General features: G+C 38.3%; 1 protein-coding gene across 1 annotated transcript in view; it reads right to left on the reverse strand.

The window, feature by feature from the left end:
• NOX3 (NADPH oxidase 3) overlaps positions 1–11,237 on the reverse strand; it is a 39,271-nt gene extending 28,034 nt beyond the window's left edge. Inside the window, exons 1-4 of the mRNA XM_063153451.1 lie at positions 11,193–11,237; positions 10,433–10,528; positions 10,120–10,230; positions 8,250–8,334 (exon numbers count right to left, since the gene is read on the reverse strand). Coding sequence (XP_063009521.1) covers positions 8,250–8,334; positions 10,120–10,230; positions 10,433–10,528; positions 11,193–11,237 — 337 coding nt within the window. The remainder of the gene's footprint in view (positions 1–8,249; positions 8,335–10,119; positions 10,231–10,432; positions 10,529–11,192) is intronic.
• Positions 11,238–16,171: the final 4,934 nt, after the last annotated feature.

A 16,171-nucleotide genomic window follows, 5' to 3' on the forward strand; every position in this document is an offset into this window, starting at 1 on the left:
TAAATTGTTCAAAATTAGTTAAATTCATTAAAATTTCTATTTTTAGTTAATATACTAGGATGTGCCATGGTTTACCCTTGCTACACAGGACACTAAGTTGACTAGTTTAGGCAAGTTTGCAACTTGCACTAGAGACGCTTTTAAAATCTGTCCCCTATGAACAAGCAGCTGTAGCATTACTTTATGCAGGTGGAGCCTGGGGAAGCCACAGGAACTATGATTTAAAGGGAGAAGAGCAAATCTCAGTGTTAGATCTGATTTGTCCAGAGTATCACATATCGCCTCTACTTCTGGCCTGCCCCCCAAAAGGTATAGGAAATGGTCAGTTTAGAAAAATTCATTAGCTTGAAGTAAAAAAATCCCCTGTAACTATTTTCTTGGGTGGAAAGAGTATCATTTCAAGAGCTGAAAAGGAAGGACTTTGTTTTATTATTGGCTTACATAGATAAAGTTGTAATCAAGCTAGGTGCAGGGTTTCACTTTTCAATATGAGATATTCTCAAATCCATTACATGCAAGTTGTAATTAATGCAAGATATTAAATGCCAAAGTGAAATATATAATGAAAAAATGACAATGAAAGATAATTATATGTTTACAGCACAGCTATTTCTAGTTTTTATAATTAGCTTCCTGTTATCATCTCTCCTTCAGTGATTATCTGTTTCTGTCCCTGACCATTTAAAAAACCTTTCTAAAAGGCAGTATTTGTAGTAAACCAAATATTTTTCTTCTCTGAAAAATAGTCTCCTAAAATCTCTTCTCTTCTCTTCTCTTCTCTTCTCTTCTCTTCTCTTCTCTTCTCTTCTCTTCTCTTCTCTTCTCTTCTCTTCTCTTCTCTTCTCTTCTCTTCTCTTCTCTTCTCTTCTCTTCTCTTTTCTCTTCGCCTTTTTCTCCCTTTGTTTAATTGTGACTATGTGGATGAAAATAATGTTTTGCTATACTAGTCACTGTTTAATCATAGATGTAAATGCAGGATTAAATGCATAAGGACCTTCATATTGTTGGTTACTCATGAGCCCACTCAGTGGACTCGCTCACTCCACATGCTGGAGTGCAGCTCCTCTTCAGCACCTGGGGACAGCTGTGTCCCTGGAAGCATGAGCTAAAGTAAGATGCTGGCCATGGAAATGGTTAAAGCAGCCAGTGCAAGAAGGTAAAACATTGCCCCAACAGTAAGTTATCCCATGTGTCCACACTGGAGACAGGCTATTTTCACTCTGTACTTCTGAGGTGATCCTTCTAGAGCAGTAGATGTACTGTGGTTGGTTGATTATCAGGATGCACGTAATTCAAAATGTAATGTTAACTTAGGGACTCCCCCCGCCACTTCTTGACACCTCATTGCCTCATGCTTAGATATTCACTGGGAGATGAAAGACCTATTTAAAAATCCCTGTTACATTAAATTTAAAGTAAGGCCTTAAACCAAATCACATGTCCTAGTCGCTGGGTTGACTGGTTATTCTCTTTTGAGCTGTCTCTTGATGAAGCCCTTAATAAAAATAGTTCAATATTTATTGACATAGGTATCCCAGGTGAGTATCCTGAGCACCCAAACTGCAAAATCAACCTCCCATTTCTCCTGAATCTTTGTCCCAATGAATAATAAATTATTTGTACAAGCTGGAATAGCATCAGCAGGATGGAGACCGAATCCAAATTGGTATGAACTGCAGAGAGATAAAGTGAGCCTGGAAATTAGAAGACAGATTCAAGCCATCAAAGGAATGAGACTCTAAAATAACCTTTTGATAAACGGGATAATGGGATCAAGCAATCTAAGCAGCTTTCAGCCCAAGGTTGGTCATTTTATGAAATGGTGTGCATGACATGACTGTGAGCATCAGAGGGTGTTGGACTCTGGCCTAGCGTGTTCTGCACGTGTTGTTATGGGTTAGTGCTGCATGTGAAACAGCCTTGCCAGCATCAGGTGAAAGATGCTTCCTGCAGCCTATGCACGAGGGTGTGCTCCCAGCACCCCAGCAGTGCTGGGAGCACTGGCAGGAAGGAACACAGGACCACAAGCAGCAAATGAGATGTGTGGATTTAAACTATCAAAACCCAAGAGCCCAAGCTCTGAGCTGGATGGTTTAGGTGGCAGCTGTGTGGGGGCTGTGGCAATCTGTTCCCCAGTGTACAACTGATGCATAAGCAGTATATAAACACTGTTTATATATTTGAGTGTAACAGCACACTTAAGTGCTGAGTAGCAAGGGGGGAACTGTTCCTACAAGGGGCATTCAGAACAGATGTGTTGGCCTGGTAAGGATGGTATCTGATCCAGCTGGAGGGGAACCAAGTCGCTGCTTGATGAGGACCTGATTTCTTTGACATCTGAAAGAGCTCATTCGTAGAACAGGAGTGTGGGGTAACAGATTTCTGTCTTTGGTAAGTTGTAGAGTTACATGCTGCACATTGTCTGGTATGGGCTAAGGGGAAGAGGAAAGAAAACTTTCAAAGGATAGACTTCTACTAAGTAGTTTTATTTTGGCATCTATGAGTGATTACTGTAACTTGGGCTTCTTGCCCTCTATACCTACAGGATGCTCTTTGTAACTCTGGTATGATGTAAGAGTCCCCATAGCCTAGGGACCAGGAGAGTTTCACACAGTTAGGATCCATAGTGCTGTTACACCAGAGCTTGCCTGCAGTCTGTCAACTGAAGTTTTTGGATTATCTTCGCTCATTTAGAATTGTGACATTGACTAATTGTGGAAGTTTGAATCTGTGTTCATAGCAAAAGGCACTTCGTACTTTCACCTTCAAAACAATAGATTTTTTTAAAGTGATACTGCAGACTATAAAATATTCACATGAAATGACGACATTTCTGTTGTTTAGAAAACTACAAAAATCTTTTACTTTCCCCAAAGTACAGGATTCTACATGATTTGCACAAGTTCTAGTCATATCAGCAGTGACAGCATATCTAATGCTCTCTAGTAAATGCTGAGTGTTGAGTGGGAAATGAGGTGCTAGTTTTCTCCAGACAGGCAGAGGTCCACATTTCCTAACAGAGCATTTCTAGTCTTGGACAGAAGAAAAATGGGTTGAATGGATATAGTTTCTCAAGAAGGTCTTGAGACTATATCTGATGAGGAGTACTGATGCAACTTTCCCCTGGGAAGGAGAGATCCAGTTCTGGCAGCGTAGCCTAGTAAGGTTTTTGTGCAGGCTATCAGAGGACACTGTCTGTTCCATCTGCACATTGTTCCTTTTCCCCGTGTTTCTGTCAATGGAAACATCATCATAGATTCTTTGGGATCTACCACACCTTCCCTTCTGGGTGACATTCTCTCCAGCTTTCATCTGATAGGTAGAGGATATTACAAGTATAGAAGACTTCCAGAATGAACAGGAGAGTTGCTGTTGTTGTTTTTATTTTCTGTAAGCTATTCTGTGGTAGATGTTAATGTACAGAGAATAATGATACATTGAAAAATATCACATTCAGACTAATGATGTACTCAATATGTTGGTTTACCTGAGTCTTCCATGATCTTAGATATTGCCTGGAGTATTATTAGATTAATACTTCTGATGGGGTTTTTTTGTGCTGCTAGCAAAAAATTATGCAATCTAAAAATGAATTATAGCTGGATGGTAGAGTAATGCAAAGATCTAATTCCATTTTCAGTGTGGTTCATTTAATGTATAATAGTTGTAGCAGAATAAAAATTCTGGCACCGAACACATCACCATTAACTAAAATATTTTACATCCCTAAAGTGCATTTTCTGAAGGTCTTTGCATCTGCAGTGTATAAAATTTACTAAGCAATTCCAAAATTACATATGCAGATTCTTGAAATCTCAGCTTACCACAATTGGTAGCTATTTGCTCTGCACCACTTATCTGAGTTAACCATGAGGGCAAAGTTTAAGGGACTTTGTTCAATTTGTTCAAAAAGTTCAATTTTTTCCTCATTCTGCATGTCCAAATATAACATATGGAATAAATCACCCAATCTGTTAAACAAATCTCTTTTTTATAACAGTTTATGAAGAATGAAGGATTTTTGTTGCTTTTAATGACATCTGGAACCTCTGAAGCACTTAACATACATTACTTTGTATTTGACCCTCAGATGTTCTATCTAGTCCACCTCTGAGATCAAATAAAAAGCTTTATTGGAAGGAGGGAGGGAGGGAGGAAAAGGATTGCTATTAGATCATGGTGTTTACTGTACATATCCTTAAATACAAAGAGATATAATTAAATTATCTTGAAAGTATGGTCAATTTAGCTACTCTTATTCAGCCAATTGTGCCTTCAGTGAAGCATGCACAACTCTCATTGAACTAAACAGAAATTTCATGTGTTTATCTGAGGACAAGATTTAACTGTCTCTTTTTCTGCATGCCTGTACAGGATAATAATCAAATTGGAGCTTGCTGCTAGCAGTTAAACATTTTGATTAACCAGCCTATCATGATAAAATCAAAGGGTCAAATCCTGGCCTTTCTGCCCACAGCAAAGAGAACAGCTTTACAGGCAGATAACCCAGAATTCTGCCCCTGACCAAGGCTGGGGCTCTTTTTGCCACCGCTTGTCTCGTGCCGTTCCAAGTTATTCAGAACCCCTAATTCAATTTCATGATGTCTTTGTGGACTAAAAAGGCACAGGTTGTATAAAAATTAGAGTAGTGACCACACATGTGCTTGCATTTTATTTTGTTTTTAAGAATGGTTATAAACATCAAAGAAGAACTTGGATGACTTGGACCATTTTTTTATCTTAGCTGGAAGCCTACAATCTTCAATTTAATATTATTTCCTTCCTAGTACTTGCATTAAGTCTGGATTTAAACAATCTGACTAAAAACAAAAAAAAAGACATTTGATGGAAGTTTGATTTTCTGTAATTTCTGAAGTACAACACAGAGGTATCAGCTAGACCTCTTTTGAAGATAGGCATCTACTTCCCTGAAAACGTAATAATTTACACAAAAATGTGACTCAGGTCATCAAAGCCATTCACATAATTTACCAAGAATGGGTTGAAAATGGAAAGGTTTGCTAGTATTTTTAGCTATAGATTTTTCAGTGCTTGTCAGAAGCCAAACACACCTGGCATCACTATACTTCTTTCTGCACTTTGCATGTTTTTAAAGAAGAACGCATTGCTGGAGTTTTTAAGGAGCAGGAATCACCATTTCAAACAGGAATCACCATCTCAAGCAGGAATCACCATTTCAAACAGCCTAACTCCAGGCAACCTTGCTGTCCTTCCCCTGTTTTCCCTTAATTGCTTAAACTTTATTAATATCATAATTCAAAAGTTGATGGATCAAAATATCTATATGACCTTTCTGCAAACACCAAAAAAATGCAAGCAATTTCTTATTTAAGATAAGCCCAACATATCAAAGTAAAGAAAGAAAAATGCCCCAACACTCCCCACTTCAGAAAATGTATGAATATGCTTTTTTGAGAGGGTAAAAACAGTACAGTAAGAAGTAGGTGTTGTAGAAAATATTGTTACTATCTCTTGTGGTGTCTTTAAGTTTCAAGCCACTGTGTCTCAACTGAAAAGTCTCTTTCCAGTACAAAGCACAGAATTATTTGCACTGATCAAACTGAGAGTGCATGAAACTCTGATTTTATTCTAGCAGAGTTACGGGTCTATAAGGAAGATTTATTAGTGGCTGAATAACTCCTAGACAGCTCTTATCACAGACAGGCATGCAGAATGCAGGAAGCCAAACTAAGCAGAATTCCCTTTACTGAATTTTCAATGATGCCCTTGATTATAGATAGCATTGTTTACTCTCTCTCTTCCCTCCAACTTCCCTCTTCCACTAGTCTCTAATTATATTCCTTTATGACCTGACCAATTAAAGCCTGCTCTTGAATTTGTATTAGAGATGATGAAAAATTAAAGGCACAGATGTACTCTTTCCAAGGCACACCTCCGCTGAGCTAGCTGCCTGTTGGAAGCCAGACAATACTAATATTGCACTGATATTTTTAGCACACTATTAAATAAATATGCCAGAATAACACCACCTGGCAAGCCAAGATGAATACATGTTGCTTTAATAATAAAGGAGTACACAATTTTATATTGTGAGGCTAAGCTTACTGATCTGATCTTCAAATTGGCTTAACTTCTTGCTACCACATTTAGTCTATTGATCATACAAGATTGTACATCCATTTAACTGAGAATTACTAAATTGCAATAGGCTAATAGGAGTTGACTATGTTTTTGTGTAATAAAAGGCAGTATAGGTAGTACTAGGATAAATAATGTGCCAGTTGAGAGGAAAATGGCATCTATTTACACCTCATTTTAACACTGTTAGATTTTATTGAAAAGGATTCAGTGTACTTGTGGGTACCGCTCTGAAGTGTTGCTTTTCTGTCACAATGTGTTCTGTAGACTTTTTTTTTTTCTATGAACTTAAAATTGAATTTCAGGAAATTGAGTTTCTGGCCATTCTTTACACAAGTCTAATGCTATTCGGTGATGTAGTGTTTTTCCATATATGATAAATGTTTCTCGCTTGACTGTTAAGGAAACAGGAATTCATAGGTTGTCATGCTTTGTTTATTAGACTTCCTTGTGTTCTGTTTTCTTTCTCAAATATCTCATCAACTATTTTTCTATTTTATATTTTAGGAAAAAATAAACCAACCAACCTAAATAACAACCCAGAAACAAACCTTTGATTTCTCCCTAGAGAGTGATTTAAATTAGAATTATATGAGCATGCTTTCTGTCATTTCACGTTGGCTTCTGTGTCTTTTTCCTTGAAATTAGTGAAACCATTAAAGTAATCACTTTTCTGATAGACTTGCACTTCCCAAACTGTCGACATTAATACACTAGCAAACATTTTAATATTAATGCAAAAACCAAAAACATAAGAGGTTTGACTGTGAAGTTTTGCTTTCTTTTTGGAACATGACCTATTATACACCAAGTAAAGTTGGTTAATTTATATTCCTGGGTTGATTTATTAATTAAAGAAGCAATGTTGCACTCTGTAGGAATCTGTTCTGTAGTGAAACTGAACTCTGATGAATGAGTGGACATGACAGATAAGTAATTCATCATAATACACTGCAAGATGAATGTTTATATCCCATAGCCTTCCCCTTGGAATTCTTTAGCATGACATACAGAAGACAAACTTTAGCTATTGGTTCCTGTTGGCAATCCTAACTTCAAATTCTTATCTCATGGCATGAGGACATTAACAGCCTACACACACAAAAGCAGCTCCCTCACACAGGCTGAAAAAGATATTGGGACCAGAATTCACCCTGACAACCTGGGGGTAGAACAGTTACCCTGCAATGCCTCATGCTTGCAAATAGCCCTGATTAATTCCTCTGTCTCCTCCCCTTTTTCTAAGAGAACTATCTATCTAAGAGATCTATCTATCTACCTATCTATCTATCTATCTATCTATCTATCTATCTATCTATCTATCTATCTATCTATCTATCTATCTATCTATCTATCTGTCTGTCTGTCTATCTATATGTCTATCTATCACATCCTTTTTCCTCAAGCTATCTCCTGTTCCCCTCATGTCTCCTGAATTCCTGTAAACTTCTCCAGGTCCTTTTATTACTTAGAGAACAGGAAGGTGCCATGTCTTTTTCCCAGCCGGGTGAACAAGCACCTCAGTAAGTCACCGGGGCCAACAGAACAGAAAAATTTTTATCTCAAGTTGCTGTTTTCCCCTCAAGAGAGCCATTAGTTTCCTGGATCAATCACCTACTAAAAATAAATATCTAGAAATCCATTGTTTTTGAGACACCTGCCTCTCTCAAATTCAGATTAAATTTATTACCTGGTTGAAAAATTAGTGAAGATGTATTGGTGGGCAGATTTGTGGTGTGACTCATAAGCATCATTTCCTTACAGAATCAGACAGTAATGCTATGTCATCTCCCCAAACATCTACCCTCAGGGATTCAATAAAAGTTATTTACACTAAATTTTAAGGGCACACAAATTGTTCAGATTAACTAAGTGGCAAATGGTGTTTACTATTCAAATTGAAAGTTTATTTCCTTAACAGTCAAACTCTTCTCAAGACAAAAGATTACAAATGGTTAATCAGATGGGACTCCTACACACATTTAAAGCTGCAGTCAACAGTCAACAAATGATTGCACTAAAATATCACATCTCAGAGCTGATGGGGATTACAGCGTTAGGCAGAATCACTATGAAATTCAAAACAGTTCAAAGGCAAAGAAGAAAAAAATAAAGCCAAAAGAGCTTACTTGCATTTAACGCTATTCCATAGGCAACCATCTTGTGAAATGTGATGTTTTTGTCAAGCTGTCTCCTCAGTGCTCCTCCACAGTACTTGGTGAAAAAGCAGAACTTGTTTTATATCATTCTTATTGGTGTTTACATCTCACATTTTGGAGAGGAGAAGAGTTCAGTACATTTGAAAATGGAATGCTGAAGAAATTCAGTGGAAGTTTTGGGTTAGTTTTAGGACTCAAGTAACTTTCCTGAGTGGCACTCCAGGGTTTCTGAAGCTATTCATCCTATATAGGGGCTCAAAAAAGGGTTTGATAAAGCTCTGCTACACTTAGCTGTGATTTGTGAGTGGTTTATCTGAGCTGACATCAACTCATTTGCAGGTGTAAGGACACCAGGCTGGGCCACCACTGCTTTGTCAGCTTTGCAAAACAGAGCTGAAGTGCTGGTAAAGCCAGCTTGCAATGAAAATATTTTCTCTGCTTTCAGGAAATGCACACCCCGGGAGGGTGAGGCTGTCTAGACCTCAGGTGGCTGCATGCTGATGTGTTACTGAGCCGTGCTCCCAGCATTGGAAGGGCTCAGCAGTGATGTGCTCACGGCCAGCTGCGTGCCCCGGTGCGGAGCCAGCCTGGGGCCGGCTGCACCGAGCCAAAACTAACACATTCCGCTGGAACCCAGACAGCTCTCATGGACAGCAGGGTTCAGGCTCTGGGGGGTGGTGTGGGTGTCTGGATTGCTCACATGACCTGGCCTGGCGCCGTGCCAAAGATCCTGGCATGTATCCATGTTGTTTCCCAGATAATAAGTCTTCCAAAAATCTGGAGCACCACAGGATATTATGTCAATACACAGCACCTCCTTGGAGAGGCACTGGATCCAGCCCAGTGCTGCTGGCCATGCTGGAGCAGTCAAGTTGCTTTGTACCATGCTCCTCAAGAGCAGAATATTGTCCAGAATAGCCAAATATTATCTGTGAGAAGAGTTCCAGTTCTCTGAGTTCTTACTCAGCATCTAAGTGGGCATGCATATATTCTGTGCTGATTTGCAAACTGATTCAGAAGCCCAGGACATCTTTTCTCTTTTTTTTTGGTAAATGTTCAACTTGTGATCTCAAACAATTATTTAGGTGTTGATTCCCAGTCTGAAGACTGCTTAATATCTAAGCCTAACAATCACAGAAACAAAAAATGGCAGAACTGAAATAAGAACCATTTTACCATAAAATAACTGTATCTTACCATCTCTAAATTCCTGTTGTTCCTGGAGTCATGAAGTGATCAGTGATTTTTTTACGCACACATGTGGCATTGGAATTGCTCTGACTGTAATAATTCAATGCAAGTTGAAGTTATAGCTAAAGCCTTCAGTACTTCCCATGCATGATTCCAAGGTTAGTGTGAATGTCTGTTACAAAAATGCATTTACCTCAAATGAAGACCTGGGTTGTGGCCACTCAGGCAGAAGCATTTAAACATGTTCACTATTATCCTTAGAACATTTTTATCTATCTGAACATTTTATTTCTCCAATTTTCACTTTGCAGCTACAGAGAATACACATGATGGATATGAATTTTCTCCATTTGGCCAAGTGGCATTATTATGTCCCTCTTTTGTGGCTTCTCACTTTTCTCTTCATGACACCATGCTATGCAGCAGCTGCCAAAATCAGTGTTGCATTTAGAGCACTGTGTTAAACAAGTCATTTGTTTCTCTTCAGTCATGAATACTGACAATTTAAATGGTAATAACTAGGCAATAGTCTACAGGCTTCTCTATCAAAAATTAAAATTCCTTGGAAAATGTTTGATATGGATAATACTGCTGAACTACAGAAATAAAAAAAAGAGAATAATATGGCTATTTGAGAAATGGTACTTACAATGCTTGCTCCTCTTAAGAATGAAATAAGGTTTCTACAGACTGGTAACAGGATTAGCATGCAGTTAAAATTAAGGCACGTTGCAGAAGCTCTTGCCCAAGCCAGGGTTGACTGTACATATAACAGCATAAAGAAATTAAATTACAAGCTTGGTATAGGAAGAGCCAAAGAAAGAAAATACTATATTAATATAATGCTCTTATATGGGAAAATTACTGTTGAAGCATCAAAAGTTTTATGAAGGATGTAAATAAAATCAGACTATGAATACATTCTTCTTGTGAAGCTCTTTAACAATCAAACACATACTTACTCCCAGCATAATCCGTGTATAAATGTAAGCATTGTCATCTTCATACCAGTGGAAGGTATCAATAAACAAATAGAAGTTCAGTCCCAGCCACACCAGCTACAAAGCAGAGGCTACAGATTAGTGACATTTACAATATTTTTTAATGCTTATAAAACTGGCTATGGTTATGGTTTTAAGAGAGTCTGAGAGATGTTTCAGAATCAGTGTGCAATGCAGTTCTTGCTCACAGATGATAAAAATCAAAAATGCCTGCTGGAGTGTGGCTGTATTTTAGCAAATTCAGGGTTACAGTCTTACCCCCAGATTTCGAGTAAAGGATATAAATGATGTTTACTGTGTCATGGTAAACTTGCTTTTAAGCACAGGTCTTAACCTGGTCTCTAAAAAGGAAATAAACACTAAAATTAAAAAATCATAGGAACTGAGGGAATTAAGAGCTAAGGAAATTCTTTTCTCTGCTCTCCATATACAAATCACCAAACTGTCTAAAACTAAATCAGAATATAATTTCAATTATAATTGCAAACCCCTGCTCCCTTTACCTGAGGATTAAAGTACATTGATTTAAAAATAATTAAAAGTAAAACACTAAGACTTTAAATGTTTTTAAGACTAGTTATAAAAAGGCTGCTGAATATTTTATAGCAAGTTTTAGATTAAGCTTGGGAGTATTACTGTAAGCAAACCATAAAATGTCTTTTAAACAAGCTTAAAATATTTATATATATCCAATTAGAATTTTAATGCTAAAAATACTCACTAGTAACAGCACTGAGAGTTTTTCATTCAAAATCCAGCATCCCATCCTGAGTGTCTCTCCCTATGCTAGCAGCAGCTGACTCTTGCCTTTCAGTGTAACCTGAGTTCCCTGTCCCTTCCTTTGGCTTTTCTACCGACTCTTTTTGTCTTTAGTTTTTAATAAGCACCTAATGGGAGCATGAGTTCTCTCTAGGAATTTTCTAATTAAAGACTGCCTGACAAGAACAGATCACCCGAGTGACATGTCTCATGATCTGTGTAAATAAAATGCTGGTCATTGTCCAGTCCTTTTTCTCTGCAGAGTTATTTCTCACCAAATGAGAGATGCTGTCATTAAATTGTCCTCTTGTACTAGCATGTGTTTGGGTGGGGGTTTTTCCCTTTGTTTTTGTCTTTTGAACAGGGTGCAACATTTCTTCATGATTTGTCTTTTAATGCAGTAGCACACGGCAGCATCCCTGATGTGTGTATAATATGAGAATATGTCCTGGTGCGGGCACTGCATTTACCCTTGGTTCCCCTTGCCAGAAGCTGTGCAAATTCTGCCTGTAGTAAACTCGTTCTTTCTCTAGTAAAACCATTTCCTTAAGGCTTTCCTGACTTGCCTGTGAAGGAGACACTTCTGTGACAAAATAACTGAAAATTTCTGAAAGCTGAAATGCTATCAAGCTCAGCTACTTTTTAAACCAGTGCTAATGGCCTTTTATATGAGTTAGCAGAACCATGAGAGTGTCATTACAAATGCTTTGAATACAAGCATTTATGAGGGATTTGCTTTGAGCTTTATTTTCCTTGGATGGTAAAATTAAGAATTATTTAACAAACTTTATGGCAAGCCATGTGCAGTAATTGGCCCCTGTCCATTATGTAACCCGATATAGGCTGTCCCCCCAACCACCCCCTTTATGGCAGCTTTGCTGGTGCAGGGGCTAACAAGCTAGTGAATTTTGCTGTGTTTTTCAGAGGTCAAAAGATGAGGAAATAAGGGAGAAGGAAAGAAGAATGTGCAGATGGTAAGGAGAAATACTAGTAAGGTCAGATGCCAATTTTAACTACTTTAAAAAAAAAAAAAAAAAAAAAAAAAGAGGGAGAGAAAATCCACTATCTGGATTAGCTGCACTTCAAAGGGAAATGCAGCACTGCGATGTTCGGCTTTGAAGTTCAGCCGATCCAGACAGCAATTTTCTAAACTGAGTTAAAACTGGCATCTGAAATAGATTTTTTTTTCAGAGTACAGCAGATTCATATGCTGGTTTAGGCTCCAAAATTTGTCTGGATCAGCAGCTGTACTTCAAAGCAGCACATCTCAGTACAGCATTTGACTTTGAAGTGCATGTGCTCCAGATGCCAGTCCTCTTAAAGGAGCCAATGAATCAACTGCACTTTAACTTTTCTCTGTTGAAACAGCTATGCTTTTTCTCATATATAATCGTAATGTGTGTGGTCTCGAGTACAGCATCTCTCAATAAAAACATAAAGTTAACAGAAAAGCTCTTTATTTTGTACAAAAGACCTGGTCAACATCATTTTATTATACTGATTTGCAGTGATCTCAGCCAATTTCTAGCACAAACGATTCAGACAAGACTCAGGAAAGGACACTTTATTGATTAAAGATGTAATAATATTCCATTTTGTTATTATTTTATCATTATGAGCTACAACTGCCCTAAAAAAGACATAGAAAAAGGATTAAAAGGGGTTTATTCCAGCATTTGGGTAGAAAGCAGTGCTGGCCATGCTGAGTTCCTATGCAAGAGACAAGCAACTCTGTCATTAGCTTAAAAGGTCAGTTTTTGCATGGAAAGAGGTTTATGAGGTGCTGAATTGTTCCATATAAGTATCTCAGCATTAATGTCAATGTTTGTATCAATTACTGCTACAGACCTCAATCACTGTTAGCTCTATTCTATTTGACAGCAACCTCTGTCTGAGGTTGTTAGTAATTTTTTCAAAGTACTTTGAACAGTGCTTACCCTTTGCAAGACTAATTATTAGCATGAGACTGCACACACATACCTACACATATTTCATTTTGCTAGGCGATCCTATTTTTACTATTAGATATGCCTGCCTTGTTTCTCAAAGGCAAAATCATTTCAGTTGGCTCTGAACTCTGCCCTAGGCCTTTCATAGTTTTCCTGCTCTTGGCTTTTTGTCTGTGAGTAACCTGGGTGAACTTTCTAAGCTTCTCTCTGTGACTTTCAGAGATGGATTTAGGTAAACAAGCGATCCTGAGACTCAGAGTGCTGTAAGTTTTCAGACCTGCTGAAGCCATTTAATTGCTGATTGTATCAGAGGATTTGCTTTGTATCAGTCTGTACAAAGTGGCAGCACTGCTGTGTTTTCTGATTTTTACATTATCTTGGCTTAATATTTCACAAAAATGTTCAAGAAGCAAAAGGCAGATTTGTTTTTGATGAATGAAGAAGATAAGCAATATAGTGAATAAAACATTCACTTTTGTAAATAGAGAAACTGCTGAAGTTAATTAGAGATCAAACCCTTTTTTTTTTTTTTTTTTGTTTTTTTTGGGGTTTGTGTCTGGGGATTTTTTTTAGGTTTTGTTTGTTTGGTTGTTTTTCCCTATGAAGACAATTTTGAGGGAGCAGAGGCCAAGGTTCATCTTTGGTTATTCTGTAGTGCTGATTCTAGCTTTACAAAAGAACACTGAACTTCCATAAACAGTGGCTGAGTGACTAGCAGCATTAAAAACCAGCTATATAATTTTTAGAGATTTTCTCATAGTGGGGCTTTATTTTTTATATTTAACTGACTCATTAATGTTAATGATTTTTTTTTTCTTTTATAAACTGCACTCACATTATGGATGGGGGAACTGTTTTGTAGTTTGAGAACATTCATAAAATCCCCAAAGCTCTAAAATACTGATGTAATTCCAGCCTTGTTAGTGCCAGAGATTCAAAAATCATCAGAATGTTCTAAAATTTATGAAAGTAAAAAATAGAGAGTGTGCAGTTTGGGGGACAGTACTGAGACTTCAAGGGCATCTGGCTTCCCATTTGCAGATTTTTGTCAGTAACAGTGTGTTTATTTTTTAATAAAATATTAAAAATCTTGGCCCTAAGCGTGGGCTTGAGCAACAACAAAAAAATGCAGTTACCAAAACACTTGTGATGCAGCTGGCAGAATTATCAAGAGTATTGCAAGTATTGACTGCATCCACTAACTCAGTCATTTGTCAAAAGGCACAAAATTGAGAGAGAAACTTCTGTTTCTATCCAGAAAAGTAGAATAAAGTTTCATAACCCCATTAAAAAGAAGAAGAAAATTGTTCTGGTTGTAAATTCAGATCCTCTTGAACTCCATTAGCCAGAGCAATAAAACAGCTCCTGTCCCTCTGTTAGCAGACCTGATACTGGTATCAGGGATATCTCACCTGATGGGCAGTGCCAGGGTCTGGAATCACAGTGTATGCCAGGGATGTCTACAGAATCAAGAGCAGGAGTCAATAGCAAAGCAAAAATGCAAAGGGTCTGGGATTAAAATCATGTTGGAGGATAAAAGGGAGTGTGGAGTGTGGTCCCAGTGTGGGAGCAACTATTGTTTCTGCCTAAAACAAGGCTCAGCACCCTGTTTGCAGACTCTAGCACATTCCTCAAGCCAATAGAAAGGGTTATCAATGAGAAACATAACAGTTCTGTCTTGGGAGATAACCAGTTCCCAGAAAAAATATTAATATTTGAATCCAGATATTTTCTCTCTCAAGGGACTCTTTTATTGCCATGCTCACACTGTAATCAAAATATATTCAGGAGCAATTTCAGATGTTCAAAAGCTATTTGTTTCAGGAAGTGCCAAAATCTTCCAGCTCTTGACTGTGCATCTCCAGAAATAAAGTATCATACTTTTCCAATTACATGTGCAAAATTCTAGTTTTCCCACAAGAGCAGTTTTACACCTTAATAACAGGAAACAATCCTTCAAAGCAGCTGAAATCTTGTACAAATAGATGTGTCCACAGGTTACTCAGAAAAAATTTCCTCTTAGCTATTTTGTAGGCAGCATACTGTGGAAAACAGTTTGAGTTTAGAAAAGGGAAGAACAAGGAGCAGGAGGAAAAAGGGATGAGTAGCATCCATCATTTACATCCCCTAGAGCCAGGGCATCACCAACACAATGGAAAAATTTTTGAGAGAGATTCCATATGAGTATAAAAGGGTTCTGGTTGCACATCAGCACACAACCAATTCTTTAATACTACTGGACATATCTAATCCTCTCCACACTCTCTAGCATTGGTCAGATTAAGGAGGAGACCTGGTGACAAAGGACATGGCAAAGCTGAGGAGTTCAGACCCTTTTCCACCTTAATTTTGACTGGTAAAACTGACTTTCAGTTATTCCAGGGCCCTGAAGCAACCTGGAAAGTCTAGAGTATAGAAGGTGATCTTTTGGTGAAGGAGAATCAGGTTGGGGAACATTTTAGCCAACTGGTCCTATGCAAGTTTTCAGAACACACCCAGGAGTGCTGACCTGGCTGGTGTCACTGTGACAACAGTCTCCATCATCTCTGAAAGGTCAAAGCTGCTGGGTGAGCTCCTAAGGGCTGGAAGAAAGAAAGTGTCCCTTGCTCCTGCGAGAAGGAGCATCTGGGGAACCTGAAGTGGCAGCCTCAGCTCAGTCCTGAGGAAGACGATGGACTGAATCTACCTGGAAACCATTTTGAGACAAGATGGGAACAGTCAGCATGACTTTACAACAAGCTGGGCTACCCAGTGTATGAAAGATGTGCACTTGCTGGAATGAGTCCAGTCAGGGCCACAAAGATTATTAAAGGCCTGGAGCATCCATCCCTCATGAGGGGGAAAGCTGAGAGACTGTTCAGCCGGGAGAAAGAGCAGCAGCCTCAGGGGGATCTTGTTAATGTGCATAAATACCTGATGGGACGGTCCAAACAAAATGAAGGCAGACTGTTCTCAGAGATACTCAGGGTCAGAGGCAGTGGGCTCAAACTGG

Source organism: Melospiza melodia, chromosome 3 (genome assembly GCF_035770615.1).
Source record: "Melospiza melodia melodia isolate bMelMel2 chromosome 3, bMelMel2.pri, whole genome shotgun sequence".
Lineage (NCBI taxonomy): Eukaryota > Metazoa > Chordata > Aves > Passeriformes > Passerellidae > Melospiza > Melospiza melodia.